A 14,298-nucleotide genomic window follows, 5' to 3' on the forward strand; every position below is an offset into this window, starting at 1 on the left:
GAGGGGGAAAGAGGGAGAAAAGGGGATGCCGAGGCAGGCAAGTATGTACATTCTTGGTGGAAACGTGATGAAATCCATTCCTGAGATTTCTAGCTTCTCCAGTTGTAAAAGATTTCCAGGTAAGTGAGAAACCACAGTGCCTTTCTGGGGAGAAACTCAGGTATAACTGTTACCACAGAAGCATGCTGACAGTTTCTGGAGAGCATGGAGGTCACAAGTCCCCTGATATCAGCTCAAATACACTGAAGTTCTGGAGACTCCAGATGTCAGAGAGAAGCCTGGCAGGAGTTAAGTCACTTGCCTGTATGCTACTCTCTCTTCAATTTTTTTTTTAAAGATTTTCTTTACTTATTTGAGAGAATGGGCGTGAGCAGCGGGAGAAGGGCAGAGAAAGAAGGAGAAGCAGGACGTGGCACTCACCACAGGGCTCGATCCCTGGGCTCCATCCCAGGACTCTGAGATCATGACCTGAGCTGAAGGCAGAGGCTTAACCAACTGAGGCACCCAGGCGCCCCATGTCTTTGTCAACTCTTAAGAAAACCTTTGCTGTAGGGCTGGCCATGGGAAGTCTTAAAGAGGCTGAATGACTTCTCTGAGGATGGGAAATGTCAAAGGTATGCCTCTGGAAGAGTATTTCTTGTTGTTCTTTTGTGGGAGCTGGTGGGTAAGGGTTCGCTAAACCGTTAGGATGTCTATCCTCATCCCAATAAAAATTCCCTAAAAAGATGGCTTTATTATGGGTAGACTGGCATGGGGAGGGAGCACATGGGGCCAATCTATGGGCCCCAGACTGCTGGGAGCTTCTGTCTAGGGGGAGGGAGAGGGCTCTAACTTCAGCAAATTGGCTATGCCCATTTTGGGAAAGGGGGAACGTTCTAACTCCCTCCCATCACTGTGAGAGCTGCCTTAGATCCTAACAGCTATTCAAAAGCACCAGGGACTCTAAGTTCTCTGAGTTCAGGACAATTTAGGGACAGAGCTCAGTCAGAGCCAACTCCTAATTATCACCCTGTCTCCTGTCTCTGACTGCCCAAATCTCAAAGGTTCTCACACTTTAGCGAGCAAAGAAGTCATCAGGTTGTTTACTTAAAAGTGTAGCATTCTAGGTTATAGCTATAGATTCTGGGAAGGGCCAGAAATCTTAATTTTTAACAAATATTCCAAGTGACCCATGCAGGCAGATCTGGGCCTGAGTCATGCCTATATTTTGAGGGCCTACGCCCTAGGCCCTAGATCCCGAGTGCTAAATGCACAGCAGAGGTTTAAAAAGGTTACCTAGTAAATGTTATTAAATAAACGATTCTTCGGGCAGCTCTCAGAATGAGCCATCAAGAGCTTCACAGTTCGATATGGTAGCTGCTAGCCCCCTGTGTTTATTTACAGGAACCTTTCAATGAAATTAAAATTAAAATAAAAATTCAGGGCCTCTGTCAATGTAGCCCCATTTCAACTGTTCAAAGCACATATGCTTAGTGGCTAAGGGACTGGACAGTGTAGATAGAGGACGTTTCTATTATCACAGAATTACAGACCCCATGATTTTAATTCCAGATTAAAGTCTTTCCCTGGCTCTCCCCACCTGATTGATAATTTTCATAGGGAGCTCTTTGGGATATGCTCCTGCTTACCCCCTCCACGTTCAACTCCTCCCCATGTATTTTAAGCCCAGCAATGCTGAGCCACCTCCTGCCCCCTTCACACACAGCGGGGTTTCACGCTTACAGCATTAGCTCATGCTAGGACTGAACTCGCCTGGCTCCCCACTCGCCCTCCGTCACTCCCTCTGCGCTGACTACATTACACCACGGAGCAGCGGATTTTTTCCTTGTGTGTCTCCCCTACAAGAACAACGTCTCCTTAAAGACAGGAACTACGCTTTTCTCATCCTTATGTATTCAGGACCTAGCACATTCCTTGTGCACACAGCAGAGTCACAGTGTTTATTAGGTTAAAACGAATTGCTTCATTCTCTGGGTCTCTGTGTGGCAATGGGAGAGCAGTCTGAGATTGGGCAAGTCATGTCTCTTGAAGGCGGAAGGAGGTCCTCCTCATCACCACCCTCCCACTCTTCCTGTTGAAATGGGCGCCCCTCGAGGTAAGGCAGTGCCCTCTGCTCCGGAAAGAAAGTGTTTATGACCTGTTAAGAACTGGGGAAGGAAGAGTCCTGCAGCTTGCATTCTTTGAGGAGAGGTAAAGCCAGGCTGTAGTTTGTAGTCATAATTAACAGGAGGCATAAAGTACTCTGTAACACCTAAGAACACTCATAAATGGGACTGTAGCCACTAACTGGGTTAGCACATCCGTTTTCATTTTCCTAAGGAGGAAAGGGGTTTCTGAAGGAATGAGCCCAGCCAGGCCTGCAGCTGCACACAGCCTTGGTACCTGGGAGCCTCCCACGGAGGCAAAACGCAGAGGTTTTTTAATGGGAAATCTAGAGCTTATCACATGATCACGTACCAAACTTCAGCTTAATGAGCAATATAAAAATGAACTCACCATTTGATCCAGCTGAAAGGGCTGTGGGAAGAAGAGCAAACAGCAACATAAGCACACGTTGGGTTTGTTGCTAACAAACACATCTATCTATTAACACAGATAACAGAAAAGCGGATGCTTGAAATGGGATCAATGTCAAACATTCAATCTGTCTATCCTCATCCCCGATAAAAACAAAAATGTCAACAACAAAGGGATCATTTACTTGCTTTTCCTTTCTGAACTAAGTTTTGGACATTATTGCAAAAGACAATTTTGCTGTTTTACTTGTAACTGGCAATCTTCTTTTCTTTTCTTTTCTTTTTTTTTCTTTCTTTCACATTGTAGGGGGTTAGTGATTCAGAAAGATATCCTCTAAGAGGCAATAGGTATTTGCCTAAAATTCAAAGAACACAGTACTGGATGGCTTGGAAGTTTTAACAGCTCCATAAGAGCTCTGGAGCCCATCAGTGGTGATCTAGAGTTTCAGTTCTAAAAGGCTATATTTCGGGGTGCCTGGGTGGCTCAGTGGGTTAAAGCCTCTGCCTTTGGCTCAGGTCATGATCCCAGGATCCTGGGATCCAGCCCTGCATCGGGCTCTCTGCTCAGCAGGGAGTCTGCTTCCTCCCTCTCTCTCTCTCTCTGCCTGCCTCTCTGCCTACTTGTGATCTCTGTCTGTCAAAATAAAATAAAATAAAATCTTTAAAAAAAAATAAAAGGCTATATTTCACCCCTTTTAGACTTTAATCCTTTTATCGGTGACACAAGATTGCTATAGATCCTGATACATGACCTACCTACTAACCAGCCAATGAAAGACTACTATGTATGAGGTCCCAGCATTCATGAAATTGATGGTAAGGCGGCTTCCTGAAACCAAAACTGAATGTCTAAGCGCAATGTGCTAATGTTTATACCAACTTCTAGTGATATCTATAAGCAGAGTACTTCTGGAAAAATCTTCTACCTTAAAAGCTCAGGGTTTATAGTGACTCTGACCTGTGTCCTCTTCAATGCAACCACGTACCTGAAAGCTTAGGTTGTGTCTTTTTCTTTTTGCTCGAAACTTTTAAGAACTCATCAATAAGCAAGTCGTTAGCACAGGCTCTCTTGTCAGGGTCAGGTTCAAAACACTTCAGTATGAATGCCTTGGCCTCTGCTGACATGGACTCTGGGATCTCTGGGTGGACTTTAAACATTCCCACCTAAGACACAACACATGTAGCTTCTGAGTGACCATCTCATCACATGAGCTCCAGGACTGAAAACTTGGCCTTCTAGCACAAAAAAATCCTTTACTGTATTCTATAGACTCATGCCTTTCCTCAAAGTGACAGAGGGTATTTTTTTCTCTAGGTTATGGAAAGTATCCAGAGTATTTTTGTAACTTTGTCAGTGACATAGACCAAGCAATTATGTTAAGACAGTAGACAGCACTATGAAGTAAGAATTCAGTCCTTGACATTTTAGAACACGTTAGCACACTGGCATGCAAGAAAGAGATTTTAAATTCAGACTGTGTTGACCATAATAGCTGTGTGCCAGGAACTGTGCTTGGCTTTTTGATTTATGAAATGTATTGAATACTCCCAACAACCCACTGGATTAAATATTATCCCTGTTACAACAATGAAAAAAATGAGTTTCAGAGGGGTGAGTGATACATTCTAGAAAGGCAGGTCTGGGATTCAAACCTTAATTTGTTTGGCTTAAAGCCTGTGTTCTTTCCCCTATGCCATGAAACATGAATATTTCTCCTGTCTCAAATTGCCCATATGCAGTCAAATGCTCTACCACTGTCAAACTGCCCATATGAAGAGATATTTTAAAATACCTTAAAATTAAACAGAATTTTTGTAACAATTAGAATTTTCTTCTCACTGCTAGCCATTCTAAATTCTTTTTAATAATGTTTTCATGTAGTTAGTAGAGAAAATTTTCTAAGGAAATCTTTTTTGTTATTACACAGCTTATAGAAGCGTATTATTATATAAGCAATAACATACAGTTATTTGTAGTAATTATATAGACTTTATTATATGTAAGATACTCTTGTAAGTACTTTATCTCATATATATCTCAAAAAACCTTTATTAGATAAGTACTATTTTTATACCCATTTTATAGATGAGGAAAATGTGGTACCAGAGGGTTAAGCAATTTTCCCAAAGTCATTAAAGAGTTTGACTGTGTTGGAGCCTAGATTCAAACACTGTAAATCAGTACTAGAGTCTTACTGTATAATAATCCCTGCACTAATAGGTAACGGAGCAGCATTTCAGAGTGAAATCCTAGAGATGGGTGAAAAGTCAAAAGTTGAAACATTGACCCAGAAAAGAAAGACATCATTTATGTCGAGAATCGCAGCTCTCTTAGCAGCTCTCATTGCCCTTCTGGTTTGGGTACAGTCCTTGGTTCTGTATCAGCAGTATCCCATCAGATCATCTTCAAGCTGAAAGGAAGCCAAGCCTTCTACACAAGTAGAAGGTGTATGACACATGGCCCCTCACGAGAAGCTATTCACAGTGGAATAAGTGCTAGAAACACAGTCAATGGCAAGGAAAGAAATCACAAATTCTCATCAGAAGTGCTCTGCCTTAGAGAACAGCAGACAGGTGAGCTTTACTTCTTGGGAAACAGGTGCTCAGTTTAAACCTTCATCCGGCTTGGCAGTGTTGCAGGTGAGGACAGATCGGGACAGCAGGGGCTCAGAGTAGGTCACTGCTTTGCTCAGTCCCTGGATTCCCAGGCTGTGGCCTCTGGGCTTTGTCAGCCCTATTTCCATATTCAGCACTCCCTGTTTTGGGAGGTAACTCCCAGGAGAGTTACGAATGAATGGGCAAGGCGACAAGCTAGAAGAGTAGCTATATTAAGAGTATGACTGACGTCCTTAAAATAGCAATTACTGTCCACCCCTTTCTTAGAGGAGCCTCCAAACTCTTAGGATAGAGAAGGAAAATATTGCTTTGATTTAATACTTAAATGAAGTAAATGTCTTCCTACCTCCCTCTATGGAAGATTTCAGACCATTTCCCAAAGAGCTTAAATCGTCTTCCAGGGAGTAGTGTGTTATTTATGCTGCGTTGTGAAAGGTGGTCAGACAAAGTTATACAGAATCTCACTTTGAAGCTGAGAAATCTAACGCAGGGAAAGAGCCGCAGTGTGAGGCACAGGCACTGACTTCGAGGGGACTGAATCTTCTTGACTTTACTGGGCTCAGAGAGCACATTTAATGTGCCTACCTAGGCTCTTTTCCTTTTGCCTAAAAAAATATCATACACATAAATGGACCAGCCAAGAGCTTTATCCAATGGTTTTTAAGACATTTAAGACATATGAAATGTGACCTTGAACATAGCTGCTTGTGGTTCTCCCAGTTCATAAAAAGGTGGTTTCCCTGTGGCCATTTCGATGATGGTGCAGCCCAAAGACCAGATGTCTGCTGCTTTCCCATAGCCTCGTGGTCCTTTGTCTATGATTTCTGGTGCCATATACTGCAGGGTACCTGGGGATAATTCAAACACACTTCTACTTTAAAGGAGAGAAAACAGATGAATATCTACCGACAGCTTTAATTGTTCACATAAATAAGACAACTTTAAAAGTATGATTCAGGTCTTAATATCTCATCTTTCTTGAGTTCCAGTTTTCTGTCATTAAGAAAAGTGGAAATAGCAGTTGTTATAGTGGATTTTATCAGGGATATAAGAATAGCTCGCCAACATGATCTGGTCATGAAGAGATAGATACTTTCTCATCCCCTAGATAGTAGAGTATAAGTGAGGTATCATTTTATTGGGACTGCTTAGAAACTTCAAAGAATGAGTCATTTGAGAACAACAGAGAATATATCAACACACATATTTTGCAATTAGTTTTTCAAATACATGAAGATTCCTATTATGTATATGTCTAATCTTTCCAAGAAAAGTCTAGGTCAATCATCCATTTTTCCTAGATCTCTATTTCTCAATTTCTAAATTGAATGCTTAATTCTTCTGTTTTGATTCTTATTTCTAAATCACAAAAGCATGAAGTTTCTGAAAGCCATTGTTAAAAGTAATGTAAATCATTTTTGGTGTATTTCATTCTGTAAGTCAAATATATATGGCTTCTGCTGTGCTGCGGTCCATGGCATAACAGGTTTAACAGATCAAAGACAGGTCAGGAGCCATCAGTACAGACAAATCACCAGACACAGAGTGTAGAAGAATACAATGAAACATAGGAGATTTAAAAGGCCACGTGGAATCAGAATGTGGAAGAGTTTGGTATGATAGAAAGAACACTAAACGGAGAACCAAGTATGCTTGGTTCTGGCTCTGGTCTGGTATATCAGATAAACACTCAACTGCAGTTGTCTCAGTGGATGGAACAAGAGGGCTGAATTGGCTTCTACTACCCCCTAGAGTGATTCCTTCAAATCCAACAATGAGTCAGAAGTGTGAGCAGGAACAGATTATTGCCATATCCCCTGCTACTGATAGACTCATACAAATGATATAATCAGCAAACAGGAACTCATCCAAGATGCCATATTCAATTATTTCAAATACTGAGGCATTTGCTAAAAGAGCTACTTCAGTATTTTCTGATTCATAACCAAACTGACAGACATTTTGATAAATACAGACACCTTTTATGAATGCCTCATGCACGATTTATAGGTGAAACTGCTATGCACCATTCTTCTAAATTGTTCCTAGGAAACCAAGCAACATATGCTAGAAACTGGCTGTTTGTTGTTCATAAAACCAAATAAAAGTACATTATTTTTGTCAAGTATTGTCATCTTGCCAGGTTATCTTCCAGCTCTTATTATTATGTGGCAATAGCTCATGTTCAAGTTCACATATGACCATACATGTCTGCTGTCTGCTTAAATCAGCAACACTATTGGAGGGAAGCATTTCATCTGGCCAAGGGTAAGGTAACTACATTCTTCAAATCACCTACCCTTAGGAGAAAACTGCTATGATTTCTCTATTTATAGATGATGAACAAGGGTGATTGGTTTTTTTTTTATGGTGTAAATAAAATCAAATGGTCTTTTAGAAAAAGTTTATGTGTTTAAGTCTGCCAGTTGGTTTTTCCTGTATCTAAGTCTAAAATAGAATTGATGAGAGAATTTAAGTTGTACTAATATCTTGAGTAGAAATCACAACTGATTAAAATACAGTGGACTTTAAAAATTGGACAATTCAAGTAATATCAACACAGTACGCAATGTTTTTATTCATCAGATATTTCGAAGAGCTCTATCTGCTAGTCATGCTTAATTATCCCCCATAGAGCAAGTGCCAAAAAAAAAAAAACAGGTTTTTTTTTTGTGTATTCATATCTGCTCTCTTTATTCCATAATCATATGACACATAATATTTTATATAAGGAGATTTACAAAGCAAGATAATGAAGACACAAGCCAATCTGTACATTAGCCTAAGGAAAGTATTGACTCTAGTTAAGAGTATTGACTCTAAAATCCATACCTTATATAGCTTCATTCCAAAGATTTAAAAAATTACTTTAAAATAATCTCTTTTAGTATTTCTTTGCCATTGCAATCACTCATGAAACTACTACGACTTAGTGGCTCAAAGTGTGAACTTTAACATCCCATTTAATCCACTCATTCCTTCAGCAGATTTAGATAAAGGGCCTAAAGTGTGGGCCAGGCACTTAGAATATAGCAGTGGAGTTAACAGAAATCCTTGGCTCATGGAGCTTGTATTTTTTGCAGTGGGAGACAGACATTAAAGTATAGCATAATAAATCAGCAAATTATATAGTATGTTAGAAAGTGATATGTCAATGACCAAAAAAAAGTAGGGAAGGGGGATCAAGAGTGCACAGGGAGGGCTGCCACATCAATAGGGTAGTCATGGTAGGCTCGCTGAGATGATATCTGGGATAAAACTTGAAGGAAAGGGACTTAGCCACACATAGCTGGGAGAAAAGTGTTACTAGCAGAACAAAGAGCAGGAGCAAAGGCCCTGCCACAAGGTATATGAAGGAAATGCAGGAAGGCCAGGGTTTCTGGCACAGAGGGAGCAAGGGGAAGAGTAGAAAATGAAGTCTAAAAGGTAATGGACTCCGAATCAGGTCAGAGCCTTGTCCACCATATTAGGACTTCGGCATTTATTTGCTCTGAAAGAAACAGAAAGCGACCGAAGTCTCTGAGTAACAGGGCTTGATTTATGTTTCAAAGGATCACTCTGGCTGCAGTGTTAAGAGCAGACAGTAGGAGGCAAGAGCCAAAGGAGGGAGAACAGGCTTTGGAGGTAATGTAGTTGAGAGCTGAGGGTGGCAACAGTGTAGGCAGAAAGGAGTGGTCTAATTTTGGACACCTTCTGGAAGGTAGAGCCTGTAGGCTTCCTTGCGGATTGGGCTGGGGTGTGAGAAAATAGAGGCACCATGGATCCCTCTAAGTTTTGGGTGGCCATCAACTGAGATGGAAAAGTGTGTGGGTGGAATGGGTTTGGGGAGAAGATAATTAATTCCACTTGGCATGTTAAGTCTAGTTTGAATCATAGCTCTATTACTAGCACTGTGACCTCAAGCAAGTTATTCAACCTCTTTGAACCTTAATTTTGCATCATAAATTGGCATACTGATTCCAAATAATTAGAGCTGATGTATGAATTTCAGTGAAATACGTAAAGCACTTAACACAGTCAGATAGATAGTAAGCACTCTATAAATGGCGGTTGATGCTGCCTTCCCTCTCACCAAACCACCAAATAGGTCAATATCTTTGCAGTCAGTTCATCAGAAATTGACGGAGCACCTGTGAGGGCGATGGCCATGAGCAGATCAAGGTATGCCTCTCCAAGTCCTCTTGATCAGCCCTGGAGACAGACCAGGCACGTTAGTGACCTGTGTCACTCATGTGAGGCCAGTGTGAGAAGTGCAAACAAAGGATTCTGGAAGGACTGCTTTACTACAACTCCTTTGGGGATTACAAAACTTGTCTTCAAGATTAGCAGAAGACATTACATTAACATCTTACTCAAATAAAAAGTCTGAAACTAGGGATTCTCCCATCAGAAGTTACTGGGTCTTGGCAGCATCTAAAATGTCTCTTGCCAAATTGAGAGGGTATGAGAAAGAAATGGAAAGACACTTCAAGTTACTAGTAGGCTGGAATTAATTTTGTTTAAAAAAATACATTTTAAATATGTTTAATGCTGTGCCCTAACTACCCATTGCTGTGAGGGTAGGAACTGGGTCAAAGGTGCTATTGACAGAATGTTCTGAGGAGAAAATATACAGAAATTCTCTCTCCCCTTTTCCCTTCCCAGGCTACCAGAACAGATACATCAGCACAGTGGAGAGGAAGATGGACTAGAGCCAGAAGGTCAAAGGAAAGAGCAAAGGGTAGATTAAAAACCCAAGTTCTACCATTTACAAGCTGTTGCGTCCTCTATCTGTGATCTCTCTTTGCTCCCTCAGTCTCCTCACCTGCAAAATTGAGGTACCATCATCTACCACACAGAATTCAGAAATGGGGGTACCTGGCCATTTTGCTTTATCTTAGACCACAGATTATTCATTACATTTTTTTGGTTAAATTAGTCTTTCTCTGATGATTATAACAAGGACTTAGCACTTCATGAGATTCAGCAGAGTGGGGCAGTAAGAACTTCAAGTGGAGACCAGGGTCTAAATTCCAGATGGCCTCCTGTACCTGGTGGGGGGGGGTGGCATTCATCTCTCCGAGCCTTGGTTTCCTCTTGGTACCTTTTTGGCAATCACTTTCTCTCCACTCCCCCAGGACTTTGTTCAGAGGTAGCTTGGTGGCTGGATTGCCTAATTTCTCAGGCAAGCTCTCTCCCCACTCCAATTCTGAGTTGGTGAGTCATTTCCTCTTTCTGAATTGAAATGCTAAGGGTTATTTATATTGTGAGTAGGAAATAGGCCACAGGGAGTAAACAGATTAGGAACTTATAGTTCAAATGGGAAGTGATTAAGATATGAGTAAGAATCACAGAGAGGTTGGGCTAAAAAAACGTTAAAAAAAAAAATCTTGTTAGGATTATAGTGGCTTTAGCCAACCAGGAGAGAAGTAATGACATAAAGGGGAAAACAAGTAACAAATGGACTTTAAAAAAACAAACAAACAAACAAACAAACATTTCCGTAGCATTAAACAGAAGACTGAGCAAATCCTAGAAATACAAGATGAGAAAAGAGCCGGATCAAATTCTGCGTAACATTTTTCAGTGAGCACCAAAATATACACACATGAATGTCTGTGAGAACCCAGACTGACTTTATCTCTCACATTAGACTCTAATGCAGCAATTATTTCTTTAATTACATAAGATCTGTATCATCACTGCAAAAACATACCAGTAAAAGTTTCGGTACATGGATTTATGCCAGCTAGCCTCTTTGATGTCCCGAAGTCCGAGATCTTGAGAACACCACTATAAGTATTAATCAACACATTGTCGCCCTGGAGAACAAAAGACTTGAGTCAAAAATGTTCTTTCTTCCATTACTGTTTGTTGTTGGCTTGTAAGTCCAACAAGAAAAGGTATCCTTAGAGCAAATAAGGACTCAGTCTGTGCTCTTCATTAATAGTTAACCTTCAGAGTGAATTCCTGACACCATTTTTGTTTACATATTATCAATTCACAACCTGCTACTCAGGCCACAGGGTCAAACAGGTGCCTCGTTTGGGCCTGCTGTAGTTTGCAAACTGTCGGGGCTATCTGTGTTCAGCAAAGATATTCATGATTCCCTAGTCATTTTACTTTTTCTGTTGTTTTGCTTCTTTTCCTGGAATATTTAGGGATATGGCAAAGAAATAAGATCTGGGTTGATTCTGGGGATGTTAATAGTAACTTCCCTTCCACAGTCCCCCTTTGTCGAAATTTATTAGCTCTGAATTTTCTCTTTTAAAGAGAAGCAAATAATTACTTAATTTTAGTTCTAACAACGAGTATATGATACTTGTGAGAAGAGGGAATCTTTTTTTTTTTTTTTCTTTCCCCTCCTAATCATTCATCCATTGATGTAGTAAATATCTACTGAGTAGCCAGTCCGGGCAAGGATACAAAGACTAAGCAGCCTATAAGCGCCTCAGGCATGGGGACCCTAACCTGCCCAGTTTTGTCCTGCTTTGTTACCCCCTCCCCAGAGCACCGGAAACAGTATCAGGCGTGCAGTGGAAGGTCAATCTTTGTTGGCTGAACATGGCTGAGAGATTTATTCCTTGAGGAGAAGAGATAAGGCGTATCAATAACTGACTTGGAGCAGAGGAGGTAGTGTCTTACATTTCTGCTCTTTCTAAGGTTGATTTATTCATGATTCTCAATTAATACTCGTAACACGCTATGACTTTTGCAAAGCAAACAGTGACCTACCAAGGAGCTTGTAAGCGTGAATCCTAGTGCATCCTACCTTTATATCCCGGTGGACTATCTGATTGTCATGGAGGTATTTTAATCCTTCAAGTATCTGCTTTGTATAAAAGCCGATTGTTTGCTCATTGTCCTTCAATGGCCCCCATTTGGAACGAAGAAGAGCAGAAAGACTTCCTGTAAAGTAGGGAGAAACAGTGGATAGAATCTTAACAAATCAGTTCTTCAAAGCATGTTAATAGTGGAACAGTAACTTAAACTAACATTGATTGGTTATTCCTGGGGGCCCAGGAAGTAGAGTGAGTATTAGATGCTTGGGCTCTCATATGCTCTGAAGATGCTCATTATTACAATCAAAAGAAAAGGCCACTCCGTCCCTAACTTTAATCCAAGTCACAATGATTGATACTAAAATGGGTTCAGCATACTTTCATTGTCTCCTAATAAACAGCAAGCTGATGTCACAGGTCTAATTTAAAAAAAAAAAATATTTTATTGAGGTATAATTGACAAACATTATGTAGTTTCAGGTGTACGACATAACGATGGGATATTTATATACACCGGGTTGTGATCACCACAATAAGTCTAGTTAACACCTGTCACCGCACATTACAAAAACATTCTTTTCTTGTGATGAGAAAGTTTAAGTTCTACACTCTTTAGCAACTTTCAAATACACAATACAGTAGTGGTAACTAGTCACGAGGCTGCACATTACATCCCCAGGACTTATTTTATAACTGGAAGTTTGTACCTTTTGACTCTTTTCCCCCATTTTGCCCACCCCTACCCCCTACCCCCCTGCTCTGGCAACCACCTATTTGTTTCTCTGTTATTTAGGAGCTTGGTTTTTTTGGTTTGTTTGCTTGGTATTTTTTTTTTTTTAATATTCTACATGTAAGATCATAGAGTATTTGTCTTTCCCTGTAAAACTTATTTCACTTAGCATAATGCCTTCATAGTAATCTGTGTTGTCGAAATGGCAAGATGTCACTCTTTTATATGGATGAATAATATTTCACTGTGTATATGAAACACATCATCTTTATCCATTCATCCAATGATGGACACTTAGCTTGTTTCCATATCTTGGCTATTGTAAATAATGCTGCAATGAACATAATCTGATTTATCTTTTAACTTAGACAAATTAAGACCTGTAAACTGGTAAATCCCATTCAGTAGTGCTCCTCTTTTAGCCCATAAAAATTTATACTTTTTAAAGAAAGAAAAACCTCTCTTACCTCCTGGGACCTGCTCCATGAAGATTTTGATAAAGCCATTCTCACTGAAAGAGCCCAGATACTGGACAATATTTTTGTGCTTCAGATGCTTATGCAATGCTATTTCTTCATGCAGGGGCTGGGAGTATCTAAAAGACATGCCAGTGTTGATGAGCTAATCGTGTAGCCAGATTTTAGTGTATAGATGTAAGCAATACAAATTGAAAACATCAGCTAGATGTCCATACATAAAATAAAATATGACTATCTAAAGTGTTTATTTCTCTAACATAAATTCTGTAAAGTTGAAGCAGTGGTAGGTAGGGCCTGAAGAGAAATGTGTCAGGCATTGATCTGAGCCTCTTGTATACACTAACTCATTTCTCATGACAACCCCAGGAGAAGGTACTTTTATGGTGTCCATTTTATAGATGAGGAATTGATTGACTAGGACGATAACTAACCTGTCCAAGATCTTAAAGCTAGTAAATGACAGAGCTAAGATATTAGTCCAGGAAAACTGAATGCACCCACATAGCTCACTGTCTACATTAACATGACTTTTTATTTCACTGGCCTCGTAACATAACTCTACTATTCCAGGAGACTCTTGCCCTGGGAGATAAAAATTACAAATCACGGGGCGCCTGGGTGGCTCAGTGGGCTAAAGCCTCTGCCTTCGGCTCAGGTCATGATCTCAGGGTCCTGGGATCAAGTCCCGCATCGGGCTCTCTGCTCAGCCCAGAGCCTGCTTCCTCCTCTCTCTCTGTCTGCCTCTCTGCCTACTTGTGATCTCTGTCAAATAAATAAATAAATAAATAAATAAATAAATAAATAAAGCCTCTGCCTTTGGCTCAGGTCATGATCTCAAAAAAAAAAAAAAAATTACAAATCACTTTCATTTTCATTCCAGAACTTACCAAAAGGCCCCGCAACTCTTCTGTAGGAAACATAAAACCATTTATATCAAGTCTCTTTGAGCTCGGGGCAAATCCTCATCTTACTGGGTCCATCAGTTCTAATACATCATGATTTTTTTTTTTTACCCCATCCTATCCAGGCCTCCACGCTGAAAGACCAGCATTAAACCATCTGGTTTCTTTCAAAATCACTTACTTGATGTACATTGCTTTATCAGATTATACAGTGAAAGTGTTTTATATTTCTGGAACAGACAGAACAACCCTTTTGATGATTATCTGAAGTACTCTAAAGCTTCTAGATTTTTA

The 14,298-nt window shown here is 40.3% G+C and overlaps 1 protein-coding gene across 2 annotated transcripts in view; it reads right to left on the reverse strand.

Moving 5' to 3' along the window:
• Positions 1 to 14,298, reverse strand: part of LOC111147502 (mitogen-activated protein kinase kinase kinase 5) — a 228,819-nt gene that overhangs the window by 31,266 nt on the left and 183,255 nt on the right. For both annotated transcript variants that reach the window (XM_022503521.1, XM_022503520.1), the window contains exons 16-21: positions 13,091 to 13,218; positions 11,884 to 12,020; positions 10,828 to 10,933; positions 5,823 to 5,980; positions 3,503 to 3,680; positions 2,497 to 2,517 (exon numbers count right to left, since the gene is read on the reverse strand). In XM_022503521.1, the coding sequence (XP_022359229.1) occupies positions 2,497 to 2,517; positions 3,503 to 3,680; positions 5,823 to 5,980; positions 10,828 to 10,933; positions 11,884 to 12,020; positions 13,091 to 13,218 (728 nt within the window). The remainder of the gene's footprint in view (positions 1 to 2,496; positions 2,518 to 3,502; positions 3,681 to 5,822; positions 5,981 to 10,827; positions 10,934 to 11,883; positions 12,021 to 13,090; positions 13,219 to 14,298) is intronic.

Source organism: Enhydra lutris, unplaced genomic scaffold, assembly GCF_002288905.1.
Source record: "Enhydra lutris kenyoni isolate GAN:26980312 unplaced genomic scaffold, ASM228890v2 scaffoldscaffold17, whole genome shotgun sequence".
Classification (NCBI taxonomy): domain Eukaryota; kingdom Metazoa; phylum Chordata; class Mammalia; order Carnivora; family Mustelidae; genus Enhydra; species Enhydra lutris.